General features: G+C 42.7%; 1 protein-coding gene across 1 annotated transcript in view; it reads right to left on the reverse strand.

Annotated features, from left to right (window-relative positions):
* Positions 1-9,426: 9,426 nt before the first annotated feature.
* mtmr12 (myotubularin related protein 12) overlaps positions 9,427-16,962 on the reverse strand; it is a 27,759-nt gene continuing 20,223 nt past the window's right edge. Inside the window, exons 15-17 of the mRNA XM_080739107.1 lie at positions 15,776-15,931; positions 14,991-15,272; positions 9,427-14,202 (exon numbers count right to left, since the gene is read on the reverse strand). Of these exons, the coding sequence (XP_080595233.1) occupies positions 13,852-14,202; positions 14,991-15,272; positions 15,776-15,931 (789 nt within the window). The 3' untranslated portion in view covers positions 9,427-13,851. The remainder of the gene's footprint in view (positions 14,203-14,990; positions 15,273-15,775; positions 15,932-16,962) is intronic.

Here is a 16,962-nt window from a genome sequence, read left to right on the forward strand (position 1 = left end):
CAACCAAAACTGAATCTATGACACTTGACCGAGTGCATGCACTGCCTCTCATAAATGCACCAGCCCATGAATGGACTACCCTTACTACAGCATTGACTCAGCTCTACAAGCTCAACAAGTTGATGATGGAAGACACTCAGGATGTTGAGCCTATACTTGTTTGGTTAGACATGGACTTGTACAAAAGAGTTAGAAAACTGAGCTTCCTTGACCAACAGTTCCAATCCATCATCATAGCAAGTCCGGGTGCCTTCCATGTCGTTCTGTGTGCTGTACGATGTCTCGGAGCAACCCTTGAAGGGAGTGGTCTGGATGAAGCTTGGGTTGAATCCGGTCTATATAGCAGTGTTACAGTTGTACAAATACTGAATGGCAAGCACCACAACAGAGCCTTGGAAGCTCACCAGATCACACTGCAAGTTCTATTTGACTTGTGGATTGAAGCATTCTTCGAACAGCACCCAGTGCTACACCAGAAACTGACGTCTGCACTCGAAGATCTGAGAAAAGCGTGTGAAAATGGACTAGGTGTTTCTGAAGCCCATGGCACACTGGTCAACATGATATCTGATCTGCAGCTGATGGAAAAACTTGACCAATTTGACAGTGAGAATGAGAAGTACCCGATGTACAAATGGGCACGTATATATATGAAGCAGGTCAACAATCTTCTCCAGTTCATACGAAGTACTCGTGATCAGAATTGGCTCTTGCACCTAGCCTCATTGGAGCAGATGTGCGTTTACTTCTTCGCCTACAATAGACACGACTATGCCCAAAACATACCCGACTACATCGCACACATGTATCACTTGGAACACAGCCATCCCTCAGTATGGCAAGATCTCAAGAGTGGCGATTTTGTCGTCAGTACCAACCCTGTTCCTTTCACATCCATTGGGCCTGATCACGCTCAAGAACACGTGAACAAGATTCATAAAGGAGAAGGTGCCATTTCTGGCTTAACCACTGATCCTCAGGGTCTGCTGAAATACTGTCTGAGTACCCCAGTTCTGGCAAGACTGGCTGGTGAAACCGAGCGCTTACTGAACATAGCTGATGCCAACCCAAAGAAGCATCACCAACACTCAATGACCAGAAGTAAGCGACAAGAGAGATCAGTGAAACAACTGAAGGATGTGCTAAGTGGCGCAAATCCCTTCTCTCCTCCAGGAAATGATGAATCTGAAATGAAGTTAATCAACTTTGTTTCCAACCAAATACTGCCAACAGCAGTACAGAACGATGTCTTGGACATTGAATCACGAGGGAGGAGAGCACGTGAAACTTTTGTGAATGAAAGGGTCAGAGGGGAAAAGAACATGTGGGACAAAATGCCAAAGCTCAAGTATCTGACCTGGAAAGATGGATGCAAAACGATCAAGCTGAAGGCATCATCTGAGGTAGTCAGCTTGAAATCAACCAACTCATTGTTTGTTCGCCTGCTTCTTGTAGCCAAGTCATCTAGAGAACTTGACCTGCAGAACATTGTGGGAACATACGAATTTGCCGATCACAATGCAAGTCTAATGAAGTCTGATGGTTCTCTGTTGCCGACTTCAGCCAAGTCTGCTCTTATCCATGAATTGGAAGGAGTAGTTTCAGGGACTGCATCTCCTGAAGAATCCATAGAAATGCAGAGTAGCCCATCAGCAAACGTGTTGGCCAGTATTTTGATTGATGGCATGGCAGTTGTGCAGGAGATGGTTGTTCGGAAAGGTGAAATAAAATGTTGCAGAGATCTTGCAGAATGTTTTACTCAGAGTGTTGACATGAAGGCACGAGAATACACAGATATATACCTGCTTTTTGACAACTATACGGTCACAAAATCCATGAAGGACAGAAGAAGACAAATCCGTACAGCAGGAAGAGCACAAGACAAGGGGTACAAAATAGAAGATTCCACACCGATCAAAGACTTCAAGGCTTTTCTGGGAACCAAGGAAACCAAGGTCAACCTCGTTCTCTACCTTGCACAAAAAGCTGTTGAGCTTTGCAAACTGCCAATCACAACACACACACACAAGGGTGTCATGTCCACGAACACAAACATGGTGAACATCACAAGTACACAAGAAGAGGCTGACACATTACTGGTTCTGTATGCAGTAGCAGTGAGTCGTTTAGGTAAAACACCACATATCTACTCATGTGACACTGATGTGTTGGTACTTGCCCTTCGAAGGGTACCAGACCTTCAACCAGAGAGCACAATCATCATGGGCACTGGAGATCAAAGACGGATGATAAAACTGAGAACCATCTACATGACCATTGGTCCTGAACGAGCAGCAGCATTGCCCGGATTTCACACGCTTACTGGTTGTGATACCACTGGTCACATCAGAGGAAAAGGAAAATCTACCTGCTTCAAATTGTTCATGAAGGCTGGTGATGATGTACTCCATGCACTTGCTGAGCTTGGTGTCGGCCCTTGTCCATCCTCAGAGGTGTTAGCTGGGTGTGAAAAGTTTATGTGTCAGCTCTTCAAACCTGGCTATGAATCAGCTGAAGTACTTCGGTGGCACATGTTTAAACAGCTCAAGGCCAATCAAGGTGTGGAAAAGATATGTCCAACGCAAGGGTCCATCGTAGAACATATCCTGCGAGCACATTGGCAAGCCAATGTATGGGCACAAGACATTGTAGCTCAGCCAAAGGTTTTAGATCCACTATCTTTGGGATGGAGGCAGCAAAAGGATGGAAGTTGTGTCCCTGTAGTCTCAAAGTTTCCACCTGCACCAGAGGCCGTCGTAGAACTAGTCAAGTGTGCATGTGTTGCCAGCAAATGCACCGGCCGCTGTTCTTGCAAAGTCAATAATCTTCCATGCACAGAGCTCTGCAAATGTGAAGCTGCAGAAGATTCATGTCAAAATCTTCCAAATGATGACGCTGAGAGTGATGATGATGATGATGATGATGATGCCTGTGATTGATTCTTTAAGTTGAGAATGGGTACTGTTGAGCGTTCCTTTTGGGTATTATTATTATTTTAGTTCTCTTATTATCAAGGATTCATGTTCCATTTTATCAAAGGTTCAAGAAAAATAAACCCTTTGAATTGAAATTAAACACTTTCTGTTTCTGATTAAAGTTATTTGTTAAAAATCGTCTGGTTGCTTTTGCACCATTGTGTATTTGCATATTGAATCTGTGGCTGTAGCGCAACCTACAGGTGGATTGTGGTCAAATGCTGGGCATGTGCCTCAGTCTATAGTGCAACAACCCAGCAAGTTTGATTAAAATTGGACGGGTAGCTTGTAAGTAATTATGAATTTGCTTTTTGAATTGGGTGCTGTAGCGCCACCTATTGGCGAATCATTGCCAAAATGTTTTGGGGTCTTCTGGGGCACATCATACACTTGTGCACCAAATTTGGTGAATATCGGTTTAGCAGATTTGGAGAAATTATGTAGACAGAGATACAGACAGACACAACATATTGGCACACACAGCATTATATTGCCATGGTGGCAAAACATGGCCAGAGTGGGGGGAAAAAATGGAAACCGTTTTTTTTGTATCCAACTGGGTCTATAGAACAGAAAAAACATGGTTTCCAAGAATCTATATGAAAAATTCCCAAAAATACACAATGACATATACTAGAGGATGAGGCTCCTCCTGGCCAGCCATCCATCCAGAATGTGAGTCAACGGCGTGGCCTGCTGGATATTAGGAGTATCACACCCAGCACCAGAAAATGACTGTCAGAGCATATTAACCGTTTCAGATCGCTCCAAAAAGACACAGAGAAGAATTTCCGATGTTTTTTTTTTTTATTATTATAATTTATATCAAAAGTCCGGGAATAGACGTGTGGCTAATGAGACCCAGTAGGAAGTCCGAGGGAGTACGGCCAGGCTTAGAAGGTGTTAACAAACTGAATGTTTTAGGGTTAAATAAATTAGAGTGTGTGAAGAAACTACAGCATTGTAAAGCACACTAACCCCACTGCACCCACCCAGTAGTGCTGTTGCACAGCCTCCACGACCACCGCTCAGTTCACACGGGTGTGATTTTTTAATGCTGTGCAACTTTCCTCCCTTTCATCTCCTTCAAATCCACAAATGAACTTGACCATTCTGTTATGGTAAATCCAAATCTACTTACTGTCACAGTAAGTAGATTTGGATTTAAGATTTCACTTTGACAGCTACTCCACTGGGCAATCCCTTCGCATCCCTTTCTGCTGGGATATCCTGGATTTTGAAGTATAGTAGGCCTATTTCTGCTTTACTGGAGTATTTCCAATTTGCAATAATTTTACTTCTACTCCACTATATCTCAAATGTAAGCCATTTACCATGAGAGGGAGTGGGTTGTTGGCTGATTTACCACTGTTTCAGGATTGTGGCACAAGGCGAGTGCCAAACATCCCTGAAACAGTGGTAAATCAGCCAACAACCCACGACCCTCGAATGGTAAATTGCTTTTCTACCACTTCTACCAATATACATGAAAGAAAACACAGTTGTAACTTGCATTGATCTTGGAAATGTTACAGCTGCAGCACAACAGTGGGCGGGGTCCATGAGCCAACTCAAGGTTGTTGACTGATTTACCACTGTTTTAAGCCAATCAGAAAGTATCTGAACATGTGACCACAAAGAGTCGTAGAAATTGTACTTTTACTTGTACTATATAGTTACTAGTTACTTTGTAGATTTTGATTACAAAACCATTGCAGACATCAGCGTTCAGCTTGGATAACAGTGTAATTTTTATTGTCTCTTAAAAATAACTCAACACACAGCCATAATGTCTAAACAGCTGGCAACAAACGTGTGTAAATCACTAAGTGAAAATGTCCAAATTGGGCCCAAGTGTCAATATTTTGTGTCCACCATTACTTTACTGCCTTAACCCTCTTGGGCATGCTGCCCGGCAGCACACACTTGTCTTTGTACTCAGATGGTGTCAAGCGTGTCTCAGCAACCAGGTGAGGAGTAGGCCTACAAAGACAAGTGTGTCTTGCCTATTCAAGCATGGTGGTTGGAGTGTCCTGGTCTGGGGCTGTACAGTATGAGCGCTGCCGGCACTGGGAAGCTACAGTTCATTGAGGGAACCATGAATGGCAACATGTACTGTCAACATACTGAAGCAGAGTATGATCCCTTCCCTTTGGAAACTGGGCCGCAGGGCAGTATTCCAACATGATAACGACCCCAAACCTCCCTTTGGAAACTGGGCCGCAGGGCAGTATTCCAACATGATAACGACCCCAAACCTCCCTTTGGAAACTGGGCCGCAGGGCAGTATTCCAACATGATAACGACCCCAAACCTCCCTTTGGAAACTGGGCCGCAGGGCAGTATTCCAACATGATAACGAACCCAAACACACCTCGACCACTGCCTTTCTAAAGAAGCTGAGGGTAAAGGTGATGGACTGGCCAAGCATGTCTCCAGACCTAAACCCTATTGAGCACCCGTGGGGTATCCTCAAACGGAAGGTGGAGGAGTGCAAGGTCTCTATTAACATCCCCCAGCTCTATGATGTCGTCATGGAGGAGTGGAAGAGGTTTCCAATGGCGACCTGTGAAGCTCTGGTGAACTGCATGCCCAAGAGGGTAAGGCTGTGATGGAAAGTAATGGTGGCCACACAAAATCTGATCACGTTGTGAGCTTGTAGATCTGCTATTTTCAAATTATTTTTAATACATTTTATACATTAGAAAACTTGTGAAATGGGACCTTTGTGTAATGATGAGTACTTTTACTTTTGATACTTTTAAGTATTTTGTTTCCAATACTTTCCTACTTTTACTCAAGTAAATGCTGAGTACCAAACGTTTACGTGCAAAAGACTATTCCTACAATAGGCTCTAGGGTATTGATACTTTTACTTAAGTACAACATGTGAGTAGCAGTACTTATTTCATCGCTGACAGATTGTGAGTGGCTGGCTTCAGGATTCTGCTAATCTTCAAACTGGAGTACGAGTGGATTTAACTCCTGATCCCCAGATTACGTCTGTTCAATCCATTCTCAAAGTTTCACAGCAAGATGTAGGCCTACAAGCACCAGGGTGCCTCCAGCAGCATTGCTGACACATCACAAAGGAAAATATCAATGAGCAAAAACTGATTTGTCTATTGCATATCTATACTATAATTTTGCGAATGTCTGTCTGTCTGTCTGTCTGTCTGTCTGTCACAGCGTTTCTCCTCAGTGGCTGGAGCAATTGATCTGAAATCGCATCACCATTAGCATATGAACACACCTGACATAACTGTGAAGCCCGTTTGTCACTTTCACAAATCATATGCTGTATATTAGCATTTTTATGGTGTAACTACTATCTATTCTGCATCTAGCATGAGGCATATCTATTCTGCATCTAGCATGGGGCAACATGTTTAACCAGCTGTGTGTGTGTGTGTGTGTGTGTGTGTGTGTGTGTGTGTGTGTGTGTGTGTGTGTGTGTGTGTGTGTGTGTGTGGGGGGGGGGGGGGGGGTGTTGGCTGGCCCTCTTTCAGATGTTGTCATGTAGATCGGTACACAGTATCTCTGTAGCCTTTACACGAAACGGGTATTTCTTACATTGATGCTCCTACATATTATCATGCAAGCACCAGAAAGTTACTTTCCATCCCTCATATACTGTGTGTACAGTGCACACCCCATAACCCACACACTGCACATCATTTCGGAGCTCATATCTTTGAACGGGTAAGGACTAGTTGTTAAAAATATTGATTTTTCAATACATATCGATACTGAATATATTTGAATCAATTTTGATTCTTGTTTCCCAACGAATTGATATCATGCTCTCTAGTCTCTTAATTAACTTCATTGACTTAATTTAAAGCTTATTCAACTAGATAATTCAGTTACTTTTAAAGGCCTGATCTAAAGTGAAAACAGTGATATTTCTTTATACCAAAGATGAGCTGAGGAGAATCGTTCTACAACCAAAACACACTCACAGCCTTTAATTAACCTCGTGTCACCAGGCTTTCTCGGAGAAAAGCCTGGTATTAGTTTACAACATGCCGTTTAATCTAGTCTAGGCGGAAACCACAAGCAGAAGAAGCGGCGTTGCTTTGTTTTGGTTCCCCCTGTTTGTTTCCCCAATCCCTATTAAAATGCTCGAGTAGCCTAGTGTAGTCATGCCAGTCGCTACGAGTTGGACTAAAAGATGCATACCAAACACATTTTCCAAAAGCAAAACTACGCTGCATCGAGGGGTTTATTAGGTAGGCCCTAAAAATATTTTGGGTTAAAACTGAATCTGGTTTGATCTTTACGGCCAAAGCAGTATATGGTAAATAGACAGGGTTGGGTAGTAACTGACTACACTTTGTATTGTGAAGTTAATTCTCGATTCAGGAAGAAATAGAGTCATAGGTCTATACTTATTATGATGACTGATCATCATTGACAGCTGAAGCTGTGTCACTGACTAGAAACTCAGGATAGTGAACGCCATGCTGTGCAAAGAGTTGTGTCTTTAAAGTTGCACTGTAACCTATTTTAATGAATAAAATTAATGTATTATTCTGTCCAATCTGGACCAGTCTCCCTGCTCTTCTATTGAGACATTTAGATCATGTCAAAGGTCATGTCTCACCTAGACACGGTATGTGCGTGTCCACACATGAATGATAAGGATGCGTAACACTCCTGCCTATAGTAGCATTACTCCCTTACCTTTGAACTTTCACACTTGAGCAGGTCATGAGTGTCAACAAAGTGACGTTCTTCCTGCATTGAGATCTGTCCTATTGGTGAGTGTCTCTAGTACCGAGTGAGAACCCTTGAGCTTGTGACCCCGCAGAGGCATAACGCGTCTTCGGTCACAGATTTAACCTCTCTTTCAGGTTATTCCCTTAACATGGGAGTGGATGGGGTCAATGCTTGATGCATCTGCCCTGACTGTCTGAACGTACCCGATCTGACAACAAGACTCAATTTATTCCCTGAGCGAGCAGGCAAAACAAACTCAGCACTTACACAGGAAACCAGGTTCAAATCCGGGGCAGAAGAGGAATGTTCCGTGCATCTAAATGGGGGTAACTCGTGGTCACATAGAGATGGCCAAGAAGCCATGAGATTGTCTTCTTGAAAGAAAATGCTGAGGCCTCAAAGACACTTTTGCCATTGATGGTGGCAACATCTTTACCCCCCAGTGGAACAGCTTGATAGGTTAACATTTTAACCTAACATTTTGTACATTTTAACCTAACATTTTGAACAAGTTCTCCTCTTGCACTACAATAGAAACCGCCTCCATGTGGCCTTTGTTTTCTTTAAGAAAAGAAACAATACAGTTCATCTTGTGGAGTCTCGCTAGGCGGCCGCACGACAGGTAAGCGCCGCAATGAGGCGAGACAGTGGGACAGAGGCGGAGTACAACCCCAAGAGCAACGCCCTCAAATCTAGGACTAGTCATCGAGGAAAGGTATGTACGTGCCACTCTACCTCCTCCCTATCAGCCTGATCTGGGCACACCTACACTGACCAGCTAGGAGCGGCCACTCTAAAAGCACTCACTCTGAAGTCTTGACTGGCTCTCTATATTGAACTGGCTCAGGCGGTAAGCGAGAACTTCCACTTATTTCTCCCCCTATATTTTGTTTTATTATGTTGGTGAAATGCACTACTAATGTTTGCCTCTCCTTTCATAGGCAACATAGGACTCGGACTGGAAAATACTGACATCTGCACGGACTAAAACCCTGGATCGGGAAGAACCTATGTTTGATTATAGTTTAGCTTCCATGGATGCTTTCCCCAATTCCCACTCTGCCATTATTGTGAACTAGTCCTTACCCGTTCAAAGATATGAGCTTCGAAATGATGTGCAGTGTGTGGGTTATGGGGTGTGCACTGTGCACACAGTATATGAGGGATGGAAAGTAACTTTAACTGGTGCTTGCATGATAATATGTAGGAGCATCAATGTAAGAAATACCCGTTTCGTTTAATGGCTGCAGAGATACTGTGTACCGATCTGCATGATTTTTGGACAACATCTCTAACACGGCCAGACACCCACACAATTGCTCCAGCCACTGAGGAGAAACGCTGTGACAGACACTCAGACACTCACTCAGACATTCCGAAAATTATATGTTTGATAGATGCCCATCTGAGGCTTTTGAAATGCTGTCTCTTGTGTGTTGGTTTGGTTCAGTCTTCACAATATGTACTGTAGATGTCTATGCCAGGATGTTTTCGTAAGGGTCATTTTATTTGACCAACAAAGTGCTGAACAAATGCTAAATGTTGAGATGATTAAACAGGGGGAGGGGGGTATTTGTGTAACATGTTTTGTGATTGCAGTTAAGGCACAATCTGTTTTGCTTGTTAAGTAATCCAAAAGTAATCAATTAGATTACAATTGTTTTGTAAACAAAGGGATTATACTTACTATATACCTACTACATCTCAATGTACTACAATCTGACCCAACTGTGAGTATAGAGCAATATTTTATTCCAAAGTCATCATGACAAATCTACAAATCTGCATGGAGAATAAACATTGTTGACACCATCCGATGCATTTAGATGCTCATACAATGTACAGTATAACAGATTAAGCATAGAACAATATCAGTATTCTATATCAGTAGTGCAGTGAAAATATAATATATATATATATATTTATATATATATCAAGATTTATAAAAAATAAAAAAGTGACTATTTTCTCGAACACCAGTAGCAAATAACAGTACATCTTTGCCTCCCTATTTTCAGTTGGCCCAAAAGCTTAAGGCGTACAAGACAGCTTTAGTTAAGCATGATTTATACTTTGTCGAAGGGCGTTATCGCGCACCGAAAACTGCAGATCTACAAGCTCACAGCGGGCCGTGGATGTGACGCGCCGCAAGCTTGCAGATCTGCCGTCTTCTGCTCATGGCGCCGCCGCCGTGCGACGCTGCATAAATTAAAAGGTTAGGCAGCAGTAAAGTTGGTCCACTTGAAATAGAAACGTCCTTGTGTTCTCGCCTCCACAGCTTCGTCTGACATTAAGTGCATAAAGTGTCCGTGTCACAAGAACCCATCATTGGTTTTCACTGAGAAGGCGAGACGTTTCAAACACAAGGTGAAATCTACACGTCAAAAGCCTCTCCTATTTCACACACCTACAACTGTAACCGTCAGTAGTAAATGGGGAGGTCGGTTTCAGCCCGTTTCCTATATGCGGCAGTGTTCATTACACTGCTTATTAACACTGAGCCAGCTTATCAAATCATCTTTTTTTATATGGGCATTCATTATGATAAATGAAATCTGAGATATACAGGATAAACACAACTCAAGCCAGCTGAGACTATACTCATTCTACTTACTTAACCAATACTGAATTCTGATTCTTTTAAGTATAGCATTCAGGTTGACTTTTAAATTCTAAAACTGAATTACATTTAAACAAAAATTACATTTTCCCCCCAAACACTAGTCAAAAACCTATATAGCATCACTTCCATATGCTAGTTCCTATTAGTTGTTTACAGTGTAAAGATGTGTACATTAACTGTGAATAAAAAGCATTAAATTGTCATTAGTAATTATTCCCAGAATAAACAAATAGCTTTGTGGATATAAGCGTAAACCATCCAATCTTCTGCACCACGTGAAAAGGATACATTTCTCAGAGTAACGTCCATATTAAAATAGCCTGGAATCTTATAGCAAAAGAATAAAACATAGAATAAAAAATACCTTACCCGTAGCCATAACTTTTGAAATATGCAGATCATGAACAAAGTCTTTATAAGGGTTGCCTATAAGCATTATTAAACAGTATTAAACCCTGAATTGACCTTCATTGACCGGAGGCCCTCAGGGGTCTAGACGAGGCACCCTCCTTTTTTCCCGTTCACACCAAATGTGTTTAGTGGAAGTATCTCACAATGTTGCAGTGGTGGAAAGTAACCAAGTACATGCACTCAAGTATTGTACTTATGTAAAATCTTGAGGTATTTTTAGTTTACTGGAGTATTTCCAAATTTCAATACTTTTACTTCTACTCCACTACAACTCAGATGCAAATATTGTACTTCACTCCACAACAATCTTTTGAAAACTAATAGTTACAGATTACAAAACATACGCACAGCTTCAGACCTTAAACTTTGTCTATTTGAAGGTCTGCTAAATCACTACTATTTCTTTGGGTACTTAAAAGTGTACTTCACCCAAGAAATGGCTTATTTTCTATCAATTACACCTTGAATTCACAGATTTGTTTCTTTGGTCAATGGGAGACACAGTAGTTAAATCTCCATGAAATACTTATGTAAGTATATTTTGATGCCAATACTTTTGCACCTTACAAGGATACAGGACTTTTACTTGTAATTCAAGTATTTCTACAGTGGTATTGATGCTTTTACTTAAGTAAAACACAAGTACTTCTTCCATTACTGCAGCGTTGTGAGCTTGTTTCTACAAAGGTTTGCTCCAGTCCAGAATAGAGACGCTAAAGTTCATGTGGTTAGGATTGTCCACACTATAACTATAACCATTACAGTGGTGATCAATATTGTAATTTGTTATAGTGCTTTGTGTTGGACGGACCCTTTTATTCACTGTTTTCTGACTACGCATTCTGAGGATGGAATGGTATCCACTGAGAGAAACAACTGCATACCTCACAGGTACTGCATCAGTGCTACTGCTAATACATTTCAACAGGAGGCTAAAATTTACGGTTTCTGAAAAGGGAGGTCACAAACAGCTTTTAAAGCCTGGACAACAAGTGATGATAGAAGTCTATCATCTTTATCGCTTGAGTTAGAAAACCCCATGTCAAGTTAAGTGTGATTATTCTTGTGGCCAGCAGATGGCTCTGCAATTTATTTTCCAATTCTGTTTTCTTAGTGTGTCTTTTTTAAGTCAAACTGTCTCTCAGCATCCACATGCACTTGGTCTTCCTCTCTCGCTCTCTCAAGCTCCAATTGGACAGTTTAGTCCAAAGGGAACGTCTAAAGGGAAAAAGAACAAATGTAAAAATGTGTCTCATCTCATAGACCTACAATGAGTCGAATGCAAGAGTATACTGTATACTGAAAGCGCCAGCGGCTACATCATTGTAGTCCATAGCGGCCATTGCTTGGGTACAAACACAGGTGCTTCAATTGTTTGATTGCATAGAACTAATGCTATAGTCTAATCAGAACACCCGTGTAAGGCTGTGTTTACTCAAGAAATGGCCGCTCTTAGAACTACATTTGGCACACCCTATAATGACATAAAGTGAACACCATTCTGATGGAGATGCCAAGATCCTAATTCAACAAGCTGCCCATATCCCACCTATAAACTACCAGATGGAACTATCTTTAACCACATGGCACACACGTTCCTATTCTGGGCATGTCAAAATAGGTGAACATTCAGCTAAAATAGCCATTGTGAGCTTGTAGATCGGCTATTTCCGACAAAGTGATTTGATATAGAGGGGGAAGGAGTCAGTACAGACCCCGGTCAACAAAGTATATAGGGTTTAAGTCCATGTTATAGCTTCCCTTTTACGAAACCCCAAGTGCTGCAATTTGCTCAAATGGCTCTTTGTCTTTTGTTGCATATGGTATTTGTTGCTGTTGCATATTTGGTCATTTGGCTCCTATTTTACAGAAAGCAGCAGAAGAGGAGGGGACATGGCTTTGTTTCCCAACAGAAACACAGATATCACACATAGTCCACTGCCAACCTTCATTGCAAGGTTTTGAATCCGTTCCATCGATGTTTGATGTTTGCTCATCAAATCAATGTCATCTCGCTGTCCATTCAACAACGCCAACATATAGACAGCTACCTTGGCATTGCCCTGGGTGGTCCCCACAGTGCATCCATACACAGTGTTTAAGGTTGATCTATCGAAAGCTCTTGGGAAAAGAAAAAAAGACGCAAAGCTTGGGAACGTACAAAATCTCCCTTTTAGGTACCCGGCTGCACGTTGCGCTAAAGGCTCTTATTTGCATATGTTCTGGGGCACAAGCGGTATTAGCTTTGGCCATCGGTTCTAAGGCAGTATCCAAGAGGATCATTCTTACATTTGGGCCACGGCGTTTTTTTTTAATACATAAAATAAAAAGATGAAGTAAATTCCTAATGAGAGACTTTAAAAAGGACCCAAAAAAGGACTGTATCCCAAAAGGACTGTTGAGTGTTGACCACTGGTTCTCTACGTGGGGTCCCCAGGGGCCTTTTGCGAACAGTTACAAAATCAGACAAATCATCTCCTATGGGGAGATCATTTCCTATGGGGAGACCCCTTAAGATCAATGTTAAGGGGTCTTTCCTTGACATGAAAATGTCACAAGGAACTAGACCTGTGGTTCTCAAAGTGGATTCTGGGTTCCTTTAGGGGGGTTCAAAATCAAACGTTACAAGACTGTAACTCCAACAGTATACAAATGGAACCAAACGGACCCGTTCGTTGTATACTGTTAAGTGTTATAGGACGACTTTGTTTTTTTACAACAAGGGTTCATATTTTAGATTGTAACTAGAGAAAAGAAAACATGAGTGTTAAAATGTTTTCATATACTGCTTTCTATCATTTTAGCCATTTTGATTTCAGTGGGTTGGGGGCATGCGTACAGTAACACTATTAGCCCCCATAAGTCACATCTGCCCATGAAAGATTGCGGTGCATCTTGGGAATGGGCTTATTGGGTCTAAAAATACATATTCAGCCACTTTTACGCATGCCCCCCACCACCTGAAATCAACATCATTAAAATCGCTAAAACAACAGAAAGCAGTAAATGAAAACATTTTAACACTCATCTTTCACTTTCTCTAATTAAAAACTAAAATATGACCCTTGTTGTAAAAAAAAAGAAGGTAAAAAAAAAAAAGTGTGAGAACGCCTGGTTCTTCTAGACGAGGGACTCGGTGTCTGTGGCGTCCTCTCTGTCGGCCAGGTTCCCTGAGGCCATGAGGCTCTGCAGCACGCTGGTGGGGATGGCCGGCTTGTAGGACCAGTTGTGCCTCAGCGTGGTGAAGGGGAAGGAGGAGGAGAGGCGCACCGAGGACCTGCTGCTGCTGCCGTCCGCCTCGGCGCCGGGCCGGGAGGCCCTGCGCGGGAGACCTCGCTGGTGGTTGGAGGAGGAGGAGGAGGAGGAGGAGCCATGGTGGCGCTCCAGACGCCGCTGCAGCTCGCGCACCTCGCTCTGCAGCTCTGACACCTTGCTGAGGACCGTGACGGCACCGCCGCCGAAGATCTGCACCTGTTAGTTAGCGGGAACGGGACCATTACAATTTAGGCCTTTAGAAGACACTCTTAATCCAGAGCGACTTACAATAAGCAAAGGTAATACATTACTACAATAAGTAAAGGTAATACTGTACATCAATACATCAAATGCATAGAAATATCAATCTAGACAAAAATAACATAGGTAGACCAAACCCCTATTCAGTAAAAACGCTATATATTTAAAGGGATATTTCACTTTCAAAAAAACTTTTGGTAGTGTTATAGATAGATAGATAGATAGATACCTTTATTATCCCAAGGGGGAAATGTAGTTGTCCAGTAGTAGCACAGCAGTATACAGTTATTTACAAAGTTACAGAGACGTAAGAAAGATAGATAAGAGGGGGAAAAAAAACTAAAAAACAAAAACAAAAAAAAAACAAAGACAAGAGCAGTACAGTACCAAATCGTCTAATCAGGCTTTTATGAACACCCTGAACAGTTTTTAATTTGCTTCATTCAATATTTAGATATTTGAATATTTTGTAGTTTGAAGTTACAATGGGTGTGTATGTGGAGAAAAAGCCCTGTGGAATATCCCTTTAAAACCTAAATATTTGACAATTTGGCCAATGTTTAATTGGTGATTTTAGAAGTATTAAAAAGTCCTTACATTGTCACTTTAGAAATGTGCATAATATGCTCTATACACTGTTTACTGTTGAGTGAGTAAACAATATTAACATTTAGCTAAACATCTGGGGACCCCCCCAAAATAATCCCGGCCCACAGGTTGAGGACCCCTGTTCTAAGCTGTACCTCCTGGATCCAGCGGAGGTAGCGCTGCATCCAGACGCGGACGGCGGGTCCGTCCAGGCAGGGCAGGATGAGGCCGTGGGGGTCCAGGGGCTGCTTGCGCTGCCACGTCTCGTAGAAGTCCCGGGTGGCGGAGGAGGGGTGCGGTGTCTCGGGCGACAGCATCCAGCGGCTGATGCGCTTGACGCGCAGCATCTTCTTCAGGCTCTCCGCCTCGTCCTTGAAGAAGCCTTTCTTTGGAGGCGTCTTGCAGGCGTTGGGCAGGGACAGCTGCCTCTGGTGGCCCTGAGGGCAAGACACAAGGGAGTTCTTATCGTCTCCATAGTCTAACTTTAGATTTTTTTTAGGTAAATAAATGCTCTACTTCAGTGATACTCAAACTCAGGCCTGTGGGCCACTCCCTGTTCATGCCACAATTTTGACTGGCCCACCAATCTATCATATGAATACAAGCTTCATTTCTGTTTGCCATTTAGGCTTCATAATCACAAACTGCACAGGGCATAATACTGACATATTTAATCATTTTATACGTAAATATTATTTTTAAAATAGCGGAAATAGCTGATCTATAAGCTTACAACGCATCACAAAGTGGCACGTCGTAAGCTTGTAGATCTACAGTACCATTCCTGCTATTTGTTTTTCGAAATTAGCTACATGGAAAACGATTATGACGATTATGCTAAATCATTGCGATTATCTCAAATGATTGCGATTAGACGATTATGTAATAATTGTGACAGGCCTACTGTACTTGCATGAGCAGCATTTCTCTGGTGAATTACCTTCGGCCGTGATCTGGGCATGGACCTGTCGTGCTTGGGCTTCTCGGTGTACAGGGGGTTGATGAAGAGGTCCTGGGCTCTGCAGTCGAACTGCACCGACCAGTCCCACACTGTGGGGCAGTTCAATGGACCCCTCTGTGAGTGAGGCGACTCAGCCTGCCAAGACAAGCAAGCCAGGGTGGGTGGGTGTGAGTTAGGGGGCTCGTAAACACTGCAGGATTTCATTCAACATTCTCCCAACACCGGTTAACCACTCCAGTCCTCCATACTCTTGAGTTCTGACCTACGACAAATAGCGAAAATAATACACAATCTACAGGCTGACGACACGTCGTGGGCTTGTAGATCGCCACATTTTCGCTATGGTTTTTAGCACTTTGATATCGTTGGTTTAATACTTTTGACAGAGGAACACAGGGTTAGTTTTTATCCCATTTCAGGAAAAGTTCAAACGGTTTTGGTTTTCTGCCAGACGACACCGGCAACATTTCATATCTAAATAAGTACAGTATGCCTCACACGGCTGGCCCTTACGGTGCCTTCCACAGTGGCGCTCTGTGTTGCATAATGCACTGTACAGTACGGTACGGTACAGAGGTCTACAGTGCTGCTCAGCCATGTGTGGGAGAATAGTGGTCTCTTGTGCTGTGGCCGGCGGCGGGAGACTAGCGGTCACTGCTGCTGCTTGGCCACGTTGTCGTGTCTCACTGCAAGCAGCAGTTATCAGAAAGCACCGTTCCAATCTTTACGTGCTACACAAACGTCAGGAGAAGTGGCTCTGACCACAGAGAGCAACACTGTGGTGCACTTTCACACAATGCCAAGACGCTCGCCCCCCCAAAAAACACTGTGGCCCCGGGGCAAATGCAGCGGTATTCACCTGGTATTCCTAAACGTAAACTATGCCAAAACCTAACCTAAAGTAAACGTGCACTCAGTAAAACTATAAGCCTAACCATATTCCTAAACACAACCTCAGTAAAACGGTGCCGAAATCTAGCCTTATTCCTAAGCGTAACCCTCATTAAAACTGTGCCTAACCCTACATTTTAACCGTATCCTCAGTAAACAAGTACAAGAACCGCCCTCATTTTTGGGGGCGAACCTGTTTTGGGGTGAGTGGTTTTTAATGTAGGAAACAGAACAAAGGGGATATTTACTTGCGAGTCGCGACCCATAAAAAAACC

Source organism: Nannobrachium achirus, assembly GCF_963921795.1.
Source record: "Nannobrachium achirus genome assembly, chromosome: 12".
Classification (NCBI taxonomy): domain Eukaryota; kingdom Metazoa; phylum Chordata; class Actinopteri; order Myctophiformes; family Myctophidae; genus Nannobrachium; species Nannobrachium achirus.